This window comes from Lytechinus pictus, chromosome 5 (genome assembly GCF_037042905.1).
Source record: "Lytechinus pictus isolate F3 Inbred chromosome 5, Lp3.0, whole genome shotgun sequence".
NCBI lineage: Eukaryota > Metazoa > Echinodermata > Echinoidea > Temnopleuroida > Toxopneustidae > Lytechinus > Lytechinus pictus.
This window is the reverse complement of record NC_087249.1, coordinates 38,000,277-38,023,761: the sequence shown is the minus strand read 5'-3', so window position 1 is coordinate 38,023,761 and position 23,485 is coordinate 38,000,277. Positions and strand designations below refer to the sequence as shown.

The 23,485-nt window shown below is 36.3% G+C and overlaps 1 protein-coding gene across 1 annotated transcript; it reads left to right on the top strand.

Annotated features, from left to right (window-relative positions):
* The first annotated feature begins 822 nt into the window (after nucleotides 1–822).
* LOC129283949 (uncharacterized) lies at nucleotides 823–22,675 on the top strand. Its single transcript, XM_064100328.1, has 5 exons — nucleotides 823–1,058; nucleotides 1,659–1,748; nucleotides 3,685–3,783; nucleotides 10,262–10,318; nucleotides 20,203–22,675. The coding sequence occupies exons 1-5, from the start codon at nucleotides 954–956 to the stop codon at nucleotides 20,275–20,277; spliced, it is 426 nt and encodes a 141-aa protein (XP_063956398.1). The 5' UTR covers nucleotides 823–953; the 3' UTR covers nucleotides 20,278–22,675.
* The last annotated feature ends 810 nt before the right edge of the window (nucleotides 22,676–23,485 follow it).

Genomic DNA, 23,485 nt, shown 5'->3' with positions numbered 1-23,485 from the left:
CGATTTCAAAAGAGGTGGTCGATATGTGGTGGACTCACTATACTCAGAGTATGATTAAACATTAGGACGATTGCTGAATTTGGGGGGGGGGTGCTATTTCTTTCATTACATTACTATCATTACATTTCTTTCACTTCATTTCATTATTCTACTGTATGTAGGAATGTTCTGGAATATTGTTTGTGGCCCCCCTTAAGTTAAAGCTATCCATTTCACAAATTTTTTTTGGTTGATTTCAGCTACAATGATGCTGAAATTGCTCTTAGCCCTCATCTATTTTCTATGCTGTACTGGGTTATTAATTTGTTTATCAAATTGAAGAGGAATTTTTTAAATAATTTACATTAATATAATGGGTTGGGGCATGGTTTGATTTATACTTGTTTCATTTCATTATTGAGAGCTCTTTTTGCGCTATTTGTTAAAGTGCACTGCCTCACTTTACGATCATGCATTACGCTTCACCAGTGAAGAATAAAGTTTACTCTGTCATAATACGTTCTCTTTGCTGATGACTGTGAAGCAAATAACAGAGCTCTGCGGAATTCATACTTTTCTTTTCAGACGTACAAGAGATTCCATGTATTATACATTGTCATTGATTGTTTCACAACTTCAGGTCAGGCTCCATAAATTTTACTGTCTGAAAACCTATACCTGTCAGTCAAATAACTGAAATTTGATATTTAGGTATACCCATACATGTATGACTATTTTCTATTGTTAATATCAACAATACATTATCAGCTGTATTGCAATATCTGCTGGAATCTTATCGCAACTGATCATGTCATATACTTATGATTTATTTATTGTCTCACCCACCAGAGGTGAAGGCGAGACTTAGGGATCCAAATGTCGCCCGTCCGTCACAAACCTTATGACACATAACTCCACAACCGTAAGTCGCTTTTCAACCAAACTTGGATGGTAGATGGACTTGGGGGACCTGCATGTTATGCTGCAGTCAGAGGTCACATGGTATGGTCAAAGGTCATTTTCAGGTCAACGTTAAAGTTTACATGCAAGACTCTCTTCTGACACCAAACTCTGCAACCGTAAGTCACTTTTCAACCAAACTTGGATGGTAGATGTACTTAGGCGACCTGCATGTTATGCTGCAGTTGGAGGTCACATGGTAAAGTGAAAGGTCATTTTCAGGTCAACATTAAAGTTTACGTGCAAGACTCTTATAACAAGTGTTATTCCATCCCAGTCATTTCACAATGAAGTTTTGATACAATTCTGTTGCATGCCCTCGCAAATCACGATATTTCTGGTTATTTTCAAAAGTGGGCGAGACACAAAACCGCTTTTGCCTTGTTAATTCATTACTTTGCATAATTATTAACCGAGTGATTTGTTTATTTATTGATATATTGATCATTCAGTAAAAGTGGTCCAGGGCAGCATTTCATCAACATGTTCATTACGTTGTCAGATCTGACAACTTTCCTTGATTTAGATTGACTGAGAAGCACTGTTACTATAGTAACTGTCTGTTAAAATTGGAAAACTGCTTTCATGAAATACTCCCCAGAAGATAAAAGTTCTTGTACATAAAGAATTATTTTGTGGGAAAAGTTAAATATAAGCCAGAGCATTGTCGGCCTATATTATCATTACATTCTACCTTTTTTTTTATACTTTATCTGCAGGGCTATGAGAAGAGATGGATGGTGTTGTTAGGAAATGAGATTCATATTTATACAACAAAAATTCCTCAGAGAGAACAAGGTTCTGCAAAGGTAATATTTCAAGCTCTAATCACTATGGTAGGTTTGGAGTACAAGATTACCCAATGTTATAGAAATGTGTTGAAGGAAGGCATTGGAATTTAATTGTGCAAGGAAAAAGTGTTTGGACCAGAGAGTCATGTCTGGCATTTCACAAGTCATGCATTATACCAACAGGCTCAAAGTATTAACATTTAAAGGTCCACCAAACAAAAAGTGGATCTGAATGAAGAGAGAAAAATCAACTGAGCTAAACACTAAAATTTCCATCAAAATCGGATGATAGATAAGAAAGTTATGACATTTAAAATTTCGCTTAATTTCACCAAACAGTTAAATGCACATTCTTGTCGCTATGCAAATAAGGTGACCGATGACATCGCCCACTATTTTTTTTTGTATTTTACTAGAAATGTGAGATATTTAAAATTTCTCATTATATTGTGAAACAAAGCTTGATTCCTTCCTGAACATGAGGAATTGCCATTGTCTTAACATTTTGTGGTTCAATCAAGAGGGTCCTTATATTCAAATACGTATTAAAATTGTATAACTCATACCTTAAAAAAACAGGAAATATTTTAGTGAGTGACATAAATGATGATTCTCTCATTTGCCACAATTTTATTATTTTAGGTGCAATTCTTATGAAACTTTTAGTGTTATGCTTGTTTGGGTTTTCTTTGTTGATTCATATAATCTTTTTTTCTCAGGTGGACGTGACCTTTACAGCAGCTCATGTTCCTTAATCATGATCTGACCTATTTACTTGACCCAACTGGGAATTGAGAGCAACATTTATCCCTCTCACTCTCAAATAATTTGCATGAGAAAAATAATAAACCTGCATAAGAATTGCATTCATAATTTCTAAACTTGTCTCAGGGGATGTGTGCATCACCTGTTTTTGAATGTCATCATAACTTAGAAAGTATATGGACCTAGTTCATGAAACTTGGACATAAAGGTGATCAAGTATTACTGAGCATTCTATCTGAATTTCAGGTCATATGAACAAGGTCATATGACCAAGGTTAAAGGTCATTTAGGGTCAATGAACTTTGGTCACATTGGGGTATTTGTTGATTTTCGATTATAACTTTGAGAGTTTATAGATCTAGTTCACTAGAGTGAACGTGAACACTAGAGTAATCAAGTATCAGTGAAAATCCTGCAGGAGTTTCAGGTCACATGACCAAGTTCAAAGATCATTTAAGATCAATGAATTTTGACCAAATTGGTTGGATTTTGTTAATTGTCATAATTTTATGGAGAGAGTTCATGAAATATGGACATACATGTAAGGGTAATCAATTATCACTGATCATCTTGCACAAGTATTAGGTCACATGATCAAGGTCAAATGTCATTTAGGGTTAATAAACATAGTATTTTATTATCATATGATTGGTGTTTTTTATGAATAATTATTCTATCATAACTTTCAAAGTCAGCACTGTTGCTATATTGAATCGCGTAATGCAGGTCATTGGATTTTTTCAGCCATATTTAGAGTTCAATTTGGCATCTAGTATCCTTTCTAGGTCTAATTTTTTCTTATTTTTATACAAAAATAGCCCTTTGATCACTTGCTTAAAAAATGTAGTACTGGTAATTGGAGATTAGAAACCTACAAAGATTATATCCTTGAATTTTCAGCCATTCCATGGTTTAGAATGGGTTTTAAAATAAACAAGAAAAAAACATCCAGATATTTTTATTTTGAATGGGCTCGATGTGAAATGGGTAAATTTATCCAATAAATCGCTTTATATTCTTAACATCATATCCGTTTTATGGAACATGCATTGATATAATCTAGTAATGAAGTAAGATAGTGACGTATGCTTTTGAGGGATTTACCAAAGACTAGAGATATTGCCTTTATCATGTTTTTATTTCTTTACAATTTGATAAGAGCTGAATTGTTTTGTCTGTTTATTTTCAGCCCATTCAACATTACCCTCTTCATCCAAGCATTTCAATTACTGTGGATAATGATTTCAAGATGCATATTAAATGTGAACTTTGGACCATCAGAGCACAGGTAATGTTTACTCATTCATAACTTTAAATGGTAGCCTTATTTAATCACCTTTTGATCGTCAAATTGGGACTGTTAGTGTTCTTCCATCATTGATCAACTTAATAAAAAATTATATATCTAAAATTAATAGAGATTGATTAGGGAATGTATCTAATAAGTGGATATGACGTTGCCAATTGAAATGAAAATTGTGATATTAATGACTCAATATAGTATACAAATATATTATGTCTTTCAAGGATGTAGCAAAAACTACGGGTAATGCAGAGATATAAAGTAGTAACTTTTTTCCCGGGGGCAACTTTATATTAATTTAGGTATAGTAAATTTGATAGAAAGTGGCCCTATGGGAAAAAAGTTACTCTTTTATCTCTCTTCATTTCCCATTTGCTGGATCCAAGAAAGGCATGGTGCATATGTTTTATATCCCTTCTATATGTTTGAACTGTAGATCTAGCTAGATCAAGTTAATCTACAAATGTAGATATAATCTGAACCAATTTAATTTAGGTCTAGCTAACATTAGATGGCCAATAGCTATACCTAGGTCCTATAGTCCAGTCAATATAGGGTTTGACCCACCACTAATTGCAACACGAGATATTCCACTGCAATGCTTTCAAGGAAGGTCCCCTAAACAATAGACTAAAAGTTCCAAGAAATCCAAGCAGTGGAAATTTATGAAATTTGCATATTATGCAAATTAGCCATAAAAAGTTAGAAAAATAAGGAAAATAGCCCAAAGATTACAAATTAAGTGTCCACAACAATTTAATTTGAGCGAAAATTCATGATAAATAACTGTATTCAATGTTTTTTTGTCAAAAAAGCAAAAAAAATCTACCTCATTTGCATAATATGCAAATAAGCATCCTTATATGGAAAATGTCAAGGTATTGTGATTTTTCTCTCATTAACTGCTTGAAAATTTCATTAATGTTACAATTTACATGCTGCTATCAATAAGGACGTTGAATACATTTGTATTCAGCTTAGTTTTTATAGTGTAATACCCCTTTCATAAACCCAATAAAACACAATTATGCGGCTAATAGCAGCATAATTTGGTCGTAAAATCAGAGGAGGACAAGAGTTATCCGCATTATTCTGATGCTGCTATTATCCGCATAATAGCGGCATCGGGACAAGATTTTGAGTTTATGAACGTATTTCCAAATAATGCGGATAATTGCCATGGTGCAGTCACAAGGTCACCCTTTTCCAACACAACCGCATTGGAGGGGGCGTGTCCAGTTGTCATGACGATTATCCGCCTTTTTCAGGACGGGCGCTCGTAAAAATAATTTATGGAGTTTGTGAACGCAATTTTTATTGAATTATCCGCATTACTCTTAGGCGGCTAATTATGTTTTATTGGGTTTATGAAAGGGGTATTATTTGCATATTATGCAAATAAAAGTATCTAGCATGTTATGAATATTCAAGAAAACACCATGGTGATACTTCCCTCAAATATTGCAAGTAGATTATCTATTGAAATTGGAATATGGCAATACCTTACAGGAAGGTTTCCTTAACACCATATTAAAAGTCCTTGAATATACAAGCATATAGGAAAATCACAAAATTTGCATTTTATGCAAATTAGCCATAATAAATTACAAATAAGGAAAATAATCCAAATATTGGAAATCAAGTGCAGAAAACAATACGAATTGAACTGAAGCCCATGATAAGTTTCACAAATTTATTTTCTAAATAAAAAATCGTAAATAAGTCTGCCTCATTTGCATATACATGTATATGAGCATCTTTGTATGGAAAGAAAATCCAGAAATTTTGATTTTTCTCACAAAAACAGTTATGAAAACATTTCAGTCTAGATCAATATGATGTGATCACTAAGAATTGCAAATACATTAGTAATCGGCTTAATATCTGAAGTGTAATTTACATATTATGCAAATAAGCATCCGACATGTTATAGATATTCAAGGAAACACATACGTGATACTTTCCTCGAAAAGTCCATGTAGATTATTTGTATTAACCATGATGACTTTCCTACACTTCTTGCTTGGTTGATATTGACATTTGTCACGAGCAGTTACCCCCACTCATATTGTCCATTCTACATGGATCCCACTGCTTGAATGCTTCATTATTTCCATCCAAATCTTGCTCTCTTCTTGACTTTGTAGAGACTTTGCGTTTCTTGCGAGTATAGTCCTCGCTAGCAGGCTCCTGGATTGCACAAGATGTCACACCCGTACAAATAAAAGCCCATTAGCTTCGAATATTTGGTCCTTGTAGCACACCACTTAGCTTATAAACTTGGGGGTCCTTGTATTTAAAGCGCTTAACAATAAATCTCCACCCTACATATCACAGCTCTTCTCTCAGCATAGACCAACACGCAGTCTCAGATCAGCAGATCAAGCAGATCTCAGCCACACAACCTGGGATGACAGAGCCTTCAACATCTCTGGGCCAAAGCTGTGGAATAGCATTCCCCAATTTATCAGGGGAGCAGACGGAGGCCCAATCAACTTTTGATTCTTACCTGAAGACCTTTTTGTTCCCCACTCCAACATTATCCCAAGAATAACTAAATTGTAGCATTACTATGACAGTACTTGAACTGAATGACGATCCTAAGCACTGTTTGAAGACCATGAAGACATTGAAATTTGTGAGATATTTCCTATTTTTGAGCGAGCGCCATGAGCGCCCAGCTGAGGTGGATACCGGCGCTTTTTAAGAACCCATCATCATCATCATCATCACTTGTCTTGGTGTGAATATGAGTACTTGCTTGGATCACAAGATCTCTGGGCATGCTTATTAAGAGTAACAATGGGCATTTGCCTATACAATCGACATGAAAACCATTCATAAATTCATGATGAAGGCTTAAATTGCATTATAGGCATCTTTCTCAGATACAGGAATCGTGATGACGTTCTTGCTGAATCCAGTTGCTGCTTCATGCATCATGATGAAGCATCCAATGTCTGTTCTTTCCTCTTTGATAAATCTCCTATGGCAACCATCTCCAAATATTAAAGCTATAGTTTCTAAGTAAGTCGTATGCAAATAATAATATTAATTTCCTGATATTTATGGTAAACAGAAATTCCTCAGTGAGACAATGAACAAACCAGATGGAGGACGAAGCCGGATTATTGCCTTTCCAACAAGAGGACACAACATAATGGAACACCCTTAACATCACCATCAAATACCATCCAACATGGATTAGGCAGTGTGTACCACTTCCAGGATTTATTTGCCACAATGTGTTATTCATGTGTATACTGTGAGGTTATCCAGAGGAATAAACCTTTTAGTAATTATGGTACGACTAAGGATGTTCTTCTGGAGGAATGCTGACTTTAATAGTGTCATGCAGATGTACTTTGGACAATCATACAACTCTCTGTACTGAATCCGACAAGTCGATCATGGGAGACTGAATGCCAATCAAGAGGACTTTAACAAGAACACACCGTTAACCAGGTCTTCTTCCGACACAAGTTGCCTCAATGAGACAATTGACATAAGTTGTGTCGGAAGATGTCAATAGTTTTAGAGAAAGGCTAGGAGGGCTTGCACATTTTAGAGCTCCAAAAGCATCAGTAAGGTAAAGCTCAGAATCGCTACAATGCATTAAAGAGGACCATAAGAGGGTTTGTAGACAAGCCTATAATACATAATTTGTTGACCGGATTGACAATGATCCAGGCTGTAACAATTATCATGTTGGGAGCCCTTAATATCAATAGCTATGACTACATTGGAATAGCATTATTAAAGGAAGGCAAATATTTTTAGTCTTAGTATTCACCACTGATCATAATGATGATGACGCTGATCTACAAGTTCTGGGACCCAGTCCTGGCCCAGATGGCGAGATAACATATTGTTTAGTCAAGCAGGTGTAGCCAGACTACTGAAAAATTGTTCAAGAAAAAAAAACCTGCATGAAGCTACTAGGCCAGACGGAATCTCTGCAACACTACTTAATGAGACTACTCATCAGATCTTACCTGCCATAAGTGTGCTTTTCCTGGCCTCCCTTTATCATGTTTATACGGTGAAATTTCAAGAAAGTCTAAGTCGTTCCCATCCATATAAGAAAGGGTTGTCAACTCTCACAAACTACACACCAATTCAAATACTGTGCTTTGTTCTTGCCCATCCCATCATCTTGTCAGACTAACAATGCGGCTTAGGAAGTGAAGAACACATATCCAGTACTTTTCCTTGAATATAAATCATATTAGGATTTGAATGCTTAGTGATAGCAGCATATTAATTTGAAAAACTGAAATGTTTTCACTGCAGTCAATGTGATAAAAATCTAAATTTCTTGACATTTTCCATATAAGGATACTTATTTGCATAATATGTAAATGAGGCGGATTTGCTAGCTTTTTAAATAAAGACATTGAACTTATTTATTCATCACGAACTTTTGTTCAAAATTACTTGCTGTGGACATTTAATGTGTAATCTTTGGATTAATTTCCTCATTTTCTATTTTCTTAAATGGCTAATTTGCATAATATGCAAATTAATTTTCAGATATTGGGATGAATTATCATGCTTAGTAATATAGTAGCATATTAATGTCAACATTAATGAAATGTTTTTAAGCAGTCTATATGAGAAAAATTACAATATCTTGACATTTTTTCCATTTAAGGATGCTTATTTGCATAATATGCAAATGAGGTAGAAATTTTTGCACTTTTGATTAAAAACATTGAATTCAGTTATTTATCATTAATTTCCATTGAAAGTAAATTGTTTTGGACATTTGATTTGTAATCTTTGGATTATTTCCCTTCTTTTTCTATTTTTTCATGGCTAATTTGCATAATATGCAAATTTCATAAATTTCCACTGCTTGGATTGATTTTTTGGGACTTATGTTGTTAAGGGGAGCTTCTTGGAAAGCATTTCAGTGGAATATCTCGTGTTGCAATTAGTGGTGGGTTACCCCCCTATTCTGGCTAGATTGACTGGACTACTAGGTCCTAGTTCCTAAGTTTAATGCTAACCAGTGCCAGTTCTTGAGATGTAGTGCGCAGGATTATTGGCTGGATCTTGACTCACCTTGTTTTTCTTCTTGACAAGTATCCTGTTTGAAGATGCTAAATATTATGATAAAGCGATCAAAACTCAATAATCCAAACAGATGGCCGCCATTTGATTAGAATTGTATCTCCTGCATGATAATTCATAAATGAGAACTAATTTCACATTGGCTTATTAGTTCTCGGTACTGCCGCGCTAGAAATTAAGTCCGACTTTCAAATTGTGCAGTGCATGCAGCGCTAATATGCTGCACTGGGCGTGGCCCGGTTGCGCCAGCTGCATGCATGCACTCACTACCACAGACCGTTATGCTACACCGGCTGCACCGCGCCCGCGCACAGGTGAGTACATCACACAGAGCTCTGTGCTGGCGCGACCGGGAATTTGATGGACAGGGAAAATAACTATATCATGGCAATGGTCACTTTTTTTACGCTCTCAGCTTTTGTAGTGGAAACTACTTTTAAGATGTGCTGTAATAGTCCAATGCAACAAACTTAAATTAAGGGATATAATTAGCAATGTAAGGGATATAATTAGCAATATAAAATTCGAATGAATATCTTCCATGACATTCTTTCTAATGATAGCAATTTCAGTAATTTTTATATTATGTTGGGAGTCGGGCCGGGACTCGGAACCCAGTGAGTTGGGGGATTCCCCACCCGGCCAAGCCGGTCCTGGTTGAGAGCTAAAACAGCAAAGATCGGAAGCTGTTATGTCTTGGAAAAAATACCAAAGAAACAGCAAGATAATGTAACCATTTAACTCCATGCATGAACTGAGCACATATTTATTCCCAAATAATTTAATTCAATTGATCCTTAACATGAATTTCAGCCCCATCGAGCATCGGAAACAGCCTTATTTTTGCTTCGATTTCAACGTCTTTGTTCGAATTCTTAGATTACGCCAAACGAACGTAGCGGGCAGCAACACTGTTTGTTGACTCCGTGTTTGTATGTAATCGCTTATTTCAGCACATATCAAAAAGAATATACGGTGGACTGAGACCCTAAATCTGAGAATTTAACAATAAAATCAAGATCAAAGCCGAAATAAAGCTGTTTCTGATGCTCAATGTGGATGAAAATCAGGTTAAGATCGATATTTGGGAATTGATGTACACTCTGAAGTTTCAATAGTCTTTTGGATATGACCTCTAATTATATGAACATATATATGGGATTTTAATGCTTTCTATTTTTGTAGATTTTTTTTCTCGTCATTAAAGTGAGAATTGATTATTATCTATCAAGTGTGTTTTAATGATACATAAATAACTCATTAGGGCTATAATTGCACTCATCTATGATTTGCCCAATATATGTCCTAACTCGTAGATTATCTCTGGTATCCCATTCTGAGCCATCTGATACAATAAGACTACTTTAATTTCTATGTTTATTTGCAGGCTACATCTAATGAAGAGAGGGAGAACTGGCGGATACGAATTCTTACAATTGCAAGGGTAAGTATATGATTTGTTTGTAATAGAAAAGGACACAGTGTAGGAAAAAGAGCATGGATTAGAGATCTTTGGATGCTAATAAAAAAATGAAGAGAAAATTCTAATTAAAACTAGATTATAATTCATCAGGAGGACGAATTAGGTGGTCTGTCATTATTTTTCAGAGTGTAGTAAGGCCGTTAACATATTTTGGCGCAAAAAGAAAAAATTGAATTTTGTTTTATTGCTGAAATGGAAAAACATGTCATGAACTTTCTTTTGGTACCATCCTCAACCTAAATGTGACGTCTTTATGACATAATGAGCAAAAACATTCCCTCGTGCTTTAACACATAGACGCGTCCTTTCTGTTGGAACAAGATGCTTCTTCGTTCAAAGTGCGTATGCCCATAGACCGATTTATGCTAGCGGCCTTTCTGCAGTCTCTGGATCAGCGAATTGTGTATTTTTCTTCCCGGAAAAAGGGTGTAAGGTATTCCTTCTTAAGATTAGAAAGCATTTAGAGTGTTTTAAATAAAAAAAATATCAATGAAGAAAACATCTTGCTTTGTCAGAAGTATGAGAATTAGGACAGAAAATAATGCACTAGCTGCTAAAAGCACAAAAATAAGGTCAAAACATAATTTGCGTTTTCTCGAAAATGTATGTTTCGCGCACATGCGCGTTAACAGCCTTTGTGCGGGAAGGCGACGATATTGTCATTATTGGCAGATTTAAATCACGTTGATTTACATGTAAATCATGATTTATATCGCGATTTAAATTACTATGATTTAAAGAAAAATTTGATTTAAATCACTTCCATTGAAATTTGTACAAATGATTGATGATTTTTTTAATTGTGGCAGTTTTATTTTTTGCTCAAAATAGAAAGATTTTATCAACTTTATATCATCAAAACATTTCTTTATTACATGATTTTCAGTCCTTGGCTTGAAAATCAAGAATGTTTCTCTTTGGAGAATGTGAGTCTCTGGGTCAATGGAATTCTTCCAAAGAAACTGATCCACATTTCATGTGTGAAAGTAGTAGGCTAGTAGCTGTACCATGGTGGTTCTTCAATTAGACCAAACCAGTTTGTAGGAGCTAAATACCCCATACGAGAGGATGCAGAAAACAGCATCTTCATCATGACTTACATATTCTATATAAATTCTATATTGACTGGATTTGATTATGAAATAGAATAGAAGTTAATGATAATTTTAGTTGTGAAATGTATGATTTTAGTGTCCAATGATGATGGGCGCTTTTGTCACAGTGCGCCAAATTGACGCCTGTTGCCATGGTTAAGTATGCTATTTTATTCATGAGTTCACTAATGGAAGTGGACTCGTGAATAAAACTATATCTCAAGATCAGGTCGGTCAATTCCTTGATTTTTATGTCGTGTATGAATGTCATTAAGGACATGTCCTACAAAGCTGAACTCATGATCATGATGTCGTCATCTAGGCGTCATGATGTTTCTGCTCTCCAATTACTTCGCTTTTACCTTGAAAACAATCTGTAGTCATCAATGGCAAGCTGTCACCTGTGACCAACCTTAGCTGTAGGGTTCCTCAGGGGTCTGTCCTTGGTCCCTTGCTCTTTACACTGTACATCACCCCTCTTGGCTCTATGGCTCTGTAATACAGCAACATAATCTTAGTGTATACTTCTATGCTGATGACACCCAGCTTTACCACACTTTTGATCCAAAAAGTGAAGATGCAGAAGATCGTGCAGCTGCTGTTGGTGCTGCTATTGAGGAGATTCAATGTTGGATGAAAGTCAACTTCCTGAAGCTTAATGATAAGAATACAGAATATCTTCTTCATATATATGGCTAATATCATGACCACATCTCCAGTCCTAATAGGTAAAGAAGCTATATATCTAGTATGCAAGGCTAGACATCTTGGCATAGTCTTTGATAAAACAATGAGCATGGAGAAACACACATCGCATTTCTATCAGTCTGCATATTACCAGCTCCGCAGGATTACTGAGATCAGACATTGTCATACCCGTGGTGCTGCCGAAGATATCATCCATGCCCTAATAACGGCTAGACTTGACTTCCTAAATTGTCTCCTTGTTTTACCTTCATCAGCCATCAAACGGCTCCAGGCTGTCTAGAATCCTGCAGCCCGCCTTCTTATGGGCATTAGGAAGCACTTCTCTCCAATGCTTCACAAGCTTTACTGGCTGCCAGAACAATGCAGAGTGAAGTATAAGATCCTGCTACTTAGTTATAACATGGTTATAATAGGGGTGGGCAAATCAAACTTTTTTGGGGAAATTCAATAGGAGGAGGAAACAAGTTAAAAATAGTAGTGAAGTATTGATGAAAATTCTTCAAAGAATAAGAGAGTTCTGAATTGTTGAAGTTTTCATTGTGTGACATCATATGCTTCCCCTTATAAATATCATGTAGAAATTACATAAACTCCAATTTTTTTTAATGGAAGATGATGCATACAGATATTTTTCTTATAGGAGGGGGTTTGAAATGATGGGTCTAATGATATATCGTTTGCACAAATAAAATCCCTTTCAAAGTTTTGAGAGAATAGTATTTTGAGAAATCGATAAAATCACTTTCAAAGTTTTGAGAGAATAGTTTTTTGAGAAATTGATTTCACATAAAGGAGCTGCTTGTATTTGATGTCACGAAGATTCATTACTCTGTTATTCATTGACAGATTTTCATCAAAACTTCACCAATATTTTCTCTATTTCTTCTCCTCTCAATAAAGCCAACCTATTATCAGAGTGAAAATTCGCTTGAATGTTTGAGGCCTGCAGGTAATAGAATGCTTACTTGATTAGTTAAAACAAATTATTTTAGAATTGAATAAGCCTGAGTCATATCGATTATTTTGAAAACCGGTGTTCGACAGTTTTAATTCGATCGAACATCGATGCATCGAATTTTGAAGGCGGGGAAATCGAGTCATTTTTTGTTTGCTCCGGCCGTCGCGTCGATGCGCTATGCACGCACCGCATGCACTGACGGTATGCGCTGGCCGGGTGAGCGTTGCACAAGCAGATGACGGAGCAAATTTCGTTTGAATTTTCCATCATTACAAAACACAAAAAAGGCCGGGTACCAACGCAGAATTCTTCCCAAAATATCTACAACAATGATATTTGCAGATGACAACATATAAGTTTAAAATGAAACAATATTAAAGACATGAATCACGCAGAGTCGATCCGAATGATTTTCGGTCAACTAGCACTCGCAGTCCAGACTCGCACACACCAGCCCCAGCCCCGGGCCCGTACACTCACTCTCCCGAAACGACAGGCGTGCTTGCCAGCGCCAGCAAACAAGGGCGACCAGCGGAGAGCGCTGTAACTTGCCTGAGATTGTGTAGTTGGCGGGGTAGTTGGATCCAAAATGAGCTCCAAATAAATTGATGGGAATAAATACGTAATTTTCTCTGGATGGTCATTTGAATTGGTATTCAATGCTGATATAACGATTGTGAGGAAATATTGTGGAATATGAGTTATGACGATGTTCGAGAATTAATCCTGATAATCCATTCTTTATTTTAGAGTCAGACACAAGAGCATGCGATCGAAAAAAATACAAATGTCTTGGATCGAGCTCTAAATTCATATAAATTATTATTGAATGTTAAATAATTATGATTTAATAAGATTTTATGGCCATACTAAAAATAATGACGATGTCAGCAAAGTATGTTATGTTCATATGGAAGAATTAATAGTATTATACTGGCATTATCTTTATTTTTATCCCATCTCTGGACGACGACTCCGAGCTCCGAGAAATGGAGCACAATGCGCATGCGCGTTCGATGACGTATGACATATTTTCCATTCATGAAATCAGAGCGCTAGCCCAAAGTTGGGCACAAACTAGCTTCAAATTGATGGGAAAAAATGTCAAACGCAATTTCTTTTATTTTGTCATGTAAAATGTTATTATATGGGGATATTACGATCTTGAAAAGAGTTTCTGCATGTTGACAATGTTCGAGAATCAATCCTGACGTGATAATTATTTTTTTTAGACAACTGCACTCACTCAAGTCGATCATCATGTGATGTCCGTCATTGAAAATTGATACGAAATACAAACGTTTCACATCAAGCTCTAAATTCATATTGATGATTATCATATAATGCGAATTATTGTTAATTATTACGTTTAAATCGTGTTCTATGGTCATGATATTAATATTGTTCATGAAAGCAAGATTTATTTTACGTTGATCGCGCCAATTTTCCGGCCATTTTCTGGTTTGATTAAAGCACAGTACTGCGCATGCACGATCGATGGCGATGACTTCCATTCATGAATTCATCGTGCATAAATTATCTCGGCACGAGCAGACGAGTAAGACTCGAAGTTTGATCGAAATAAACTTCAAATTAATGGTGAATAGGCATCATAATTACACAATCGGTTTCATTTTGGGGGCAATATAAATCAAGTAAGTAGTAGTCAAGTTGGACATTACTGTTATTTTGATTTTTGATGATTGATTGTGAACCAAACGAATCGGCCGGCCGACGTATTTTTTTTTTTTTTCGATGCACCGATTTTGCAAAATCTGCACCGGCGCTCGATGACATCGATCGAACACAGATTTTAAAATCGATTCGACTCAGGCTTAGAATTCAAAGGGTTTATCAATGTGTCAAATGTTTTGTCAGGACAAACTGGTTTAACCCTATCCAGGCGGGGGGGGGGGGGGGGGGGGGGGGGGGGGCCTCATCGGGTTGGGCATTATTTTCGCCTTATTTCGCATTATTTTTTTGACCGCGCCGCTCGCTGACTTTTTACTTTTAAGTCTTGCGCAAATTTTTAGACCAGTTTTGCCTCACCCGGGTACATAGTACCGAAATTATGCAACATTATGTAAGTGCATGTCAGACCTAAAATTGCTAAAAAATGTCATTTCGTGTACAAAGTCAATGCAAAGTGTATTTTCAACCAAATATCATAAATGTATGATTATTTTTAGTTTTTCTGGTCTAAATGTATTCATTTTATGCTGCTTATGATCTCAGAAGAGTCCCAAAAAAATTTCATTGAAAAAACAATGAAAAACAAAACGTTAAATAAACAGAGAAATACATAAGAAATTGCAAAAAACAATATAATACATAAGAAATTGATCTGAATTTGCAATTTTTTTCATGAACACTTGCTGAGAACACCATTAAGAGTTTTTATACCAAAAATTAGAACATTTGGAGCTTTATTTAGGGAGATAGAGGGAAAAGTATGATTTCGCATACTAATTACGCATAAATTAGCATAATCACTTACTGACAATTTGCATGAAATAAATTACTATACAATTTTGTAGATTATGTCCCAGACTACCTGCGTGCTGATTTTCGGCGCGATCGCACGGTCACCGGCCGAGATCTTAAGGGGGGGGGGGCCTGGGAGGCCCCACCCCCCCTGGCCATATGAACTCCCAAAATACCCCGGCCTAGAAAGGGTTAAATATTAGTGATAGATGTCATAGAGCCATTGTTCTCTCTGAAGCGACAATATCTTATATTTGACACCGCATTCGCATTTGCAGTACGTGTCGCTTTCTTTTACGTATGCGTTTATTGCAGTTCTTGAAAACGACGTAAACCACATGGATCAATGGCATTGGGTCATTAAAAACGTCCATTTCTTGAAAATAAGAAAAATTCAGTCCAGATAAAGGGCACGTTGCACATGCGAGCGGATAACTGAACGTGATGCATCAAAAGACTATCTCTTTGGTGAACTGGGTAAAAAAAAACCTTAAAGGACATGCAGTCACGTTATTTTACCACATTCCTATTGAGGCTCGGACACTTTGAGGGGGTTACCTTACGGTATTATTATATAGATGTGTGAATGATATGGCTCCCTTGTAATAAAATAAGTTGAGCAATGAATATCTAATGCATCAAATCAGTTGTCAGTTCAAGTTTTTTTAGTTCTTGGAGGAAAACCATTTGAATCAACCTAATTTCATGTTTAAAAAAAATACAAAAGAACAAGTGGGGATATTATGTCATCAGTTTGCTCATTATTCATGAAGACATGCATAGAAATGTTACATTGAATCCGGGGGGGGGGGGGGCACTTACATTGACGAGTGGATACCATGCACGACCCCAAGAACATGTAAAAAAGTAAAAAGGATAGTAATAATGGTGTCTAAAACACTAAAATAATGAAAAAGGGGTATCTAATTTCGCTAGGAAAGCTACGTGTTTAGGGTCAAATTTGCGAGGGTTAAAAAATTAAGACTAATTTGTTTTATAAAGGATGTACTTTTTGCCCCAAGAGTCAACACTATGTATTTAGAGTACGATTTGCACGAGGTGTGGGAGGTGGGGCTGTACTAAACATGACATAACAATTGAAATATCGCTGTACTTGTTTAGGGGTTCAATTCAGGGAATACTTACCAATAGTATCGTTTTGTTTTCAATGCTTGTTAAGGGTAGGGTTTCACACGCCAATACTTGTTAAGGGGTGCATTTTCAGAATATGGAAAATATGTGTTTAGGGTGCTTTTCGAGACCCCATGGTCGTGCATGGTATCCACTCGTCAATGGAAGTGGCCCCTCCGGGCATTGAAATAATGAAAATATTTTAAATGCCAACTTTGTTACAGTCAGTCCGCAAGCCCCTGTGTTAATGAGCAAATGAGCAAGATTTATCCAAGTCCTCTCGTGGCTGAATTCATGTCCCTGCAAAATCTCGTGAATTGTGAGACTTTCTTTCTCAAAGAATTTAACCACTTTTTCCTTGAGTAATATTGATTTTTTTTTGTACCATGGGCAAGAGTAAATTTTACTCTTTTATATTGGTCATTTCTTTTGAATGAAATATTTTGATAAATAAGTGAATTTTTTACCTGAAAAGATGCATCAAACAGAATTTTCTTCCTCTGTTTTCACTGGCAAATTGTGCAACATTTTGTGTTTTAGGCACCAACATTATTTATATCATCAGAAAGCTCAAACTCTATACTTTCTTACAATGTCACTCTCGATATGTGGCATCTTTTAGATGGGTCAGCAGCCAGCTTTTTCCATCAAGATGCAAGACGAGATTTCTGAAATTTCTGAGTTACATAAAATCCAGAGTTCTGATTGGCTGAATACTGTTTTCAAAACAAACAGGCGCGGGTAATTTGAAGAGATTACCACATGGTGAGTGTGACCTTGCAGAGGCCCAGTGTGGGGAACATTGGAATTTGCGTGGGTGTGTGGTCATATGACCAATCAGAGCGCAGTATTCTTGTTTTTGAGCTGCAAAATGTACTTGGCCTATGAAAAGCTGGCTGCTGACCCATCTAAAATACATCTTCTTATAAAAATTATATCATATTAAAGCTTAGATCTTCAGCTTTATCATGATTTAAAAATCATTTGTGCCCAACAGAAATGGCTTATCATATTCACTCGCGTTCGTAATCACTCGCGTCGCGTTGGTAATCACACGCGATTTTTTTTTCATTTCGGTGCGATTTTTTTTCTAACGGTGTCTTCAATGGGACAAACACGCTGGGAAAATAAAATGAAATTGAAATTCGAGTTTCGTTTTAAGCCGGCAAGTGCCTTAAATAAGATGTACTCGACTACTGTTTTAACATAACAAACAAGCAAATCAGCCATGTGGCTCAACTCACTTAGAATAGATCCGGACTTCTACTGTGTCTTATACGAGGACTCCGAGTCGGAACTTGCCATATCTGCCACATCGATATTACATCGTATCATTCCCATATGCGGACATGCCTGCATGCAATGGCCCCAAGGCGGCCGGACACGGCCGCATCGGTAGCATGGAGCAAGCTAACGTGAATCGAGCAGAGTTAGATCCCACGTTACATATGAGGCGCCGATTGTACCAATATTATATAGAAAAATTATTTGTTACATAATCATTATTCATTAAATAATAACTATTATTTATATATAATTTACATTCTATTTGTAAATAATTGCTATTATATAAAATAACATTTCTAATTATTTATATATAATGATTATTTATAAATAATGGGATATTCAAACAAAAATGTTATTTATAAATAATGAAACACGATGAATTTTCATTATTTATAAATAATGGGAAACTCAACAAATTATTTAGAAATAAAGAAATGTGCACTGGCATTGTTAATAGGTAATTATCATTTATAAATAATAGAAAACTCGACAAACTTATTTATAAATAATAAAAAAACGAATTGCAATTATTCATTAATAATGAAGTATGCAGTGTCATTATTTATAAATAATGAAACACAAAAATTATTATTTATAGATAATGAAAAACAAATAATCATTATTTATAAATAATGGAATGTCGAACTATTATTATTTACAAGTAATGAAGTATTACTTGGAATTATATATAAATAATTAGAAATGTTATTTTATATAATAGTAATTATTTACAAATAGAATGTAAATTATATATAAATAATTATATAATATTGACTGGTCTTGAGGGGAACATCAAATATATTGCCAGCAAAAGAATCATATTGGCCCGAGTCTTTAGACGAGGGCAATATGGGTCTTTTAAGGGCAATATATTTGATGTTCCCCGAAAGAAGGGCAGTCAATATTTTTATTATCATCCATATCATATTATCAGCGTTGTCTTTATTATGACGTAGATCGTTGGTGCGCGGAACATTATGAAGCGTATCACTTCATTCGCATCCTCAAAGGCCCGGATGTGAGACCAGGGAAAATACAAAGGTATATTTTGCGTCGTCTCTGCATGCAAAGTCAATACGCGCATTGAGACCGAGGAAAATACAAACAATATACCTATCTCTTCCTGATAATAATAAAATACAGGGAAATACGGTTTTGTAAATGACCAGCTCAGATGTCTGATACGGATGATAATAGTTATTATTTAATGAATAATGATTATATAACAAATAATTGTTCTATATAATATTGGTACAATCGGCGCCTCATATATAACGTGGGATCTAACTCAGCTCGACTCACGTTAGCTTGCTCCATGCTACCGATGCACGTCGTGTCCGACCGCGGCCGGGTCCGGCCGCCTTGGGGCCATTGCATGCAGGCATGTCCGCATATGGGAATGATACGATGTAATATCGATGTGGCAGATATGGCAAGTTCCGACTCGGAGTCCTCGTATAAGACACAGTAGAAGTCCGGATCTATTCTAAGTTAGTTGAGCCACATGGCTGATTTGCTTGTTTGTTATGTTAAAACAGTAGTCGAGTACATTTCATTTTAAGGCACTTAATTGCTGGCTTAAAACGAAACTCGAATTTCAATTTCATTTTATTTTCCCTGCATGTCTGTCCCATTGAAGACACCGTTTTAAAAAAATCGCACCGAAATAAAAACTAATCGCCAAAAATTCAAAACGCGAGTGATTACGAACCCGCACGATTATAAACTGCCACAGAAATTAAGTGTGAAAACAACGACTTTTGTTGCATGAAAAAAATATTTTGTTTCATGTTTTAGATCAATTTTTTTTCCTATATTACATTCTTTTAAAAATCCAAACACATGACCTGAAAGAAAAATTCTTCTTCTTTACAAAGATACCAAAAACATGAAATTTGGTCAATATTTAGAGCAGCAATGGCCGAATAAAAAGAGGTGTTTTGGTTCGCACCAAGCTCATTAACTATGCAAAAACCCTCTAGTCATGAATATCACTTGGATAAAAGAAGCTACTTTTTCAGGGCTTGCGGACTGACTGGTTATATGTTGTCCGATTTTGATCAAATTTTCAGTGTTAGGCCTACCTTTCTCTGATTTTTTCATTATCTGTTTCAACTCATATTTTCAGCCTGGAGTAGTGACAAACTATGTATCTTTCATGTTTCACCATGTATCTTTCGCAGGCAATTGTTGGTCCTGAAAGGGACCATCCAAACTCAACGTTTCGACAAGTGTTTTTTTTTTCTTCAAGAGTCTGAGACTGGGGTATGTGCTGCAAATAGGCCTAGCTGCAAACCACTGCAAGTGGACCGAGATGGGTTAGAGCATAGAGCTATTACAGAAGGAGGTCTGACTCTCTCGAACGCTTTGCCCCATGCGCGGCACAGCTAATCCCCTCACAGCAGGGTGGTCCATCATGGCACTTTCACACTTACAGGCGCAGACCGCTCCTAAATCAGCCCTAAATCAGATGGGGAAAGTTGATCGAATGCAATTTAAAACGCTGATATTCAGACCCAATAGATGATATTAACATGAATAAATTTTACAGATCATAATCAACGAAATATCGTAAAAGAAGATCTATCTCTTCAAATGCATCAATTCTAATATTTTTCTGAAACAGTCTGGAGCTGAGGCATGTACGGTGTGAATCAGCTGAACGCGTGAGCTTGGAGCTCTGGCATGTACTCACCTTCAACTTATACATGGGGCACCGGAGGATACTGGACAATGCAGCAATCGCTTTAGAAATGCCCCGTAGATTCGTCGTTATATTTTCAAGGCGCACACAATCGAACAAATGATCTTAGCATTGAAATCAAGTTTGAATTATGCTTTTTCCCGTCATTGTAATTTCTAAGACAGGAGCGTACAGGTAAAGGTTCTAATAAAGCAAGAAAGATAGACATACATAAATGACTAACATCCAATTTCTAACATCTAATTTTGTTCGTACTGTGGCTGGGTTGAATCAGATTGTAACATATTTGGTATGTACTCAAAGGGGATCATCTCAGAATTTTAACCATACATCAAAGACGTATATCAGGAATCCGTACGAAGAGATATGGATGTTGGAAGAACAGCAAGTCGTGTTTCGATTTTGAAAAAAAACAGAGCTCGAAGGGAAGTTATGTGGAAGAACGTTGTTTACGGCGGTGCCTCGCAGGGACCTTCAAAAAATCACTGACCTCAGATTTTACGACCGGGCTTATCGCGTTACGTAAGCGGGCTCTTACTTTCGCCTGGCGGCTCGTCGATTGATGTTAGATATCGTTCCTTCGCCAGAAGGAAGCGATAACAAAGGATTAACAGAGGAATTGGAAGAAAGGTCTCCTGTGTTTTATAGCTCCATGGTTAGAGGTTGGGTTTGCTTAATACACAGATGGATAGGTGGTCCGGGGGTCCTGGCCGCCCGTCTTAGTCCAGCCTGAGACTATGCCTATTGAAGTGGTCTCGGGTAGGTTCGTTTTAAAGGAGGCCTGTGGTCAGATGTGTTTAGAACATTCTGTTTTCTTTCCTACCTGAGGCAGGTCCCAGGGGAGGGGGGGGGGGGTCTAAGAAAACCCTCTGTACTAGGGGAAAGCAAGCAAGGAGCTCTTTGAAACAACACTTATCATTGATCTGTCCATGGACCATCTCTTTCAAGGATTCAATTATTTGTAGAATACAGTTAAAGAACCTTGAGCCATGGTACATGTTTACCTAAGAGCGTTATCCAACACCAGCCAGACTTTGTATACATTTGTACTGTATGGGAATCACTGGATCCCCCTAGTATGCTATGCAGACTCTGAAAGGCTTGTGAGGTGAGATCTCAGCGTGCGAAGCAAACCAGCCATGTCAAACTTTTATATTTCGGGAAATAGATTTCTTTGATTTTGGGAAAATTCCTCAAACAGATATCATGCATGAAATGTATAAAAAGAAAAAGACAAAAGAAAGAAAGCATAAGATTTGGTTAGTTTGGACCTGGCTGATAAGTCTCTGTACAGTACATGGGATATGGTTCAAATGCCATTGTTCCAAGGTTTTATTTTGTATAGCTTTACATTTATTAAGTCAAGCTAGATCCATCCATTGCAAAGACTGGGTAGGAAATTACTTTGATTATCTAGGGGCTATTCTCATTGGAGTGATCGCTGAATTTTTTGGGGGCTATTTCTTGTTTGAAGGGCTAGACTCGTTTTGCGCAACAAGCAATTATGTGGTATCATTCTGCTGGATGTGGAATAATGATTTTGTTAATGTTCTGTAATATTGTTTTGCGACAGATCTTGGGATGATGAAAATTAAGTGGTTGCCTGAAAGCAATCTATCTAGAGAATTTTAGGGGCCTTCTGGCGGAATTTCAGGAGTCATTTGGGAAATATTAGGGGTGATTTGGGCTGTGTGAAATCGCCTCTCACCCTACACTGCATTGCGGAGGCAACACTAAATTCATATTTCATGTATAGAACACATCTTGTATTGACATGCATAACAATAGTCTGCACTGCTGATATTTATAAAAGCAGTGAAGTGTGATAACGAATAAAAGAAGAGGCATGCATATTGTCTAGCACTGATATGAATGCAATATGGCAATAAAAGAAAATATGGGCAAAACTCCATATTGTGTTACTGTAATTTTATGTAAATGTTTATTACATATGGTTGGCACATGATCAACTTGTTCAGTACTGTAAGAAACTGTAAAGCAAATTTTTGGCTGTGAAAAGTGACCTTAATACTAGATTTAGATATAATGCTTAAAGATTTGAATTGAAGTCTTCAGATTTGAAAGTTCATCCTTATGATTTAAAATAAACTCAATGGCTGGTTATCAAATCCTTGAAATTTATAGTACAAGTAATGAGTGAAGTCTATTCAGCAAATGAATGTCAGAGTCTTAAAAATATTGTTCTCAACAAATTTCAGAAGTGTACTGATGAAATAAGATACGTTGTACGTTTTTGTGAAAGAACTTATGTAATTTCTTGATGGATCTTTGATTGGGGCTCAGTGAAAGAAGTGAATACATAAAATATTGTTGATTATGTTTTTAAAAACCCTACATTGTACAGTTCAATGTAAATAGTAACCACTTGATATCATCAGCAAAATTCAGCTACAAATCACTTAGTAGAAGTCGAGGCTTCATATTTTTCCATTCATCTTTTTGTCAAAGAGGCGCTCAATTATAGGTCAAATAAAGCCAAAATTATTTTACCCGTAATTGCATATTTTTTATGAGGCCGTCATCAATTTCAAGCTTAACCGCTCATGATGGCGGTCTCCTGTGTTCATTAAGTATTATTGTATCCCCAAAACGGAGTTCGGAGGATACTATAGATTTGGCCTCGTTGTGCCACCGCAGAGATTTCCTTGTGAGCGCTCTATCTACCAGCTGCATTTCTTCTCCGATCATCTTCAAATTTGGCATGAAGGTCTATTATGGTAAAGGAAAGCTGCCTTTTGATT

Bases quoted from the DNA above. Each gene is read 5' to 3' on its own strand.
- LOC129283949 (XM_064100328.1), top strand. From the start codon at position 954: ATGTTATGCTGCAGTCAGAGGTCACATGGTATGGTCAAAGGTCATTTT. The intron at 1,059-1,658 runs GTAAGTCACTTT...CTTTATCTGCAG, and splicing joins TGACACCAAACTCTGCAACC to GGCTATGAGAAGAGATGGAT. The intron at 10,319-20,202 runs GTAAGTATATGA...TATCTTTCGCAG, and splicing joins GAATTCTTACAATTGCAAGG to GCAATTGTTGGTCCTGAAAG.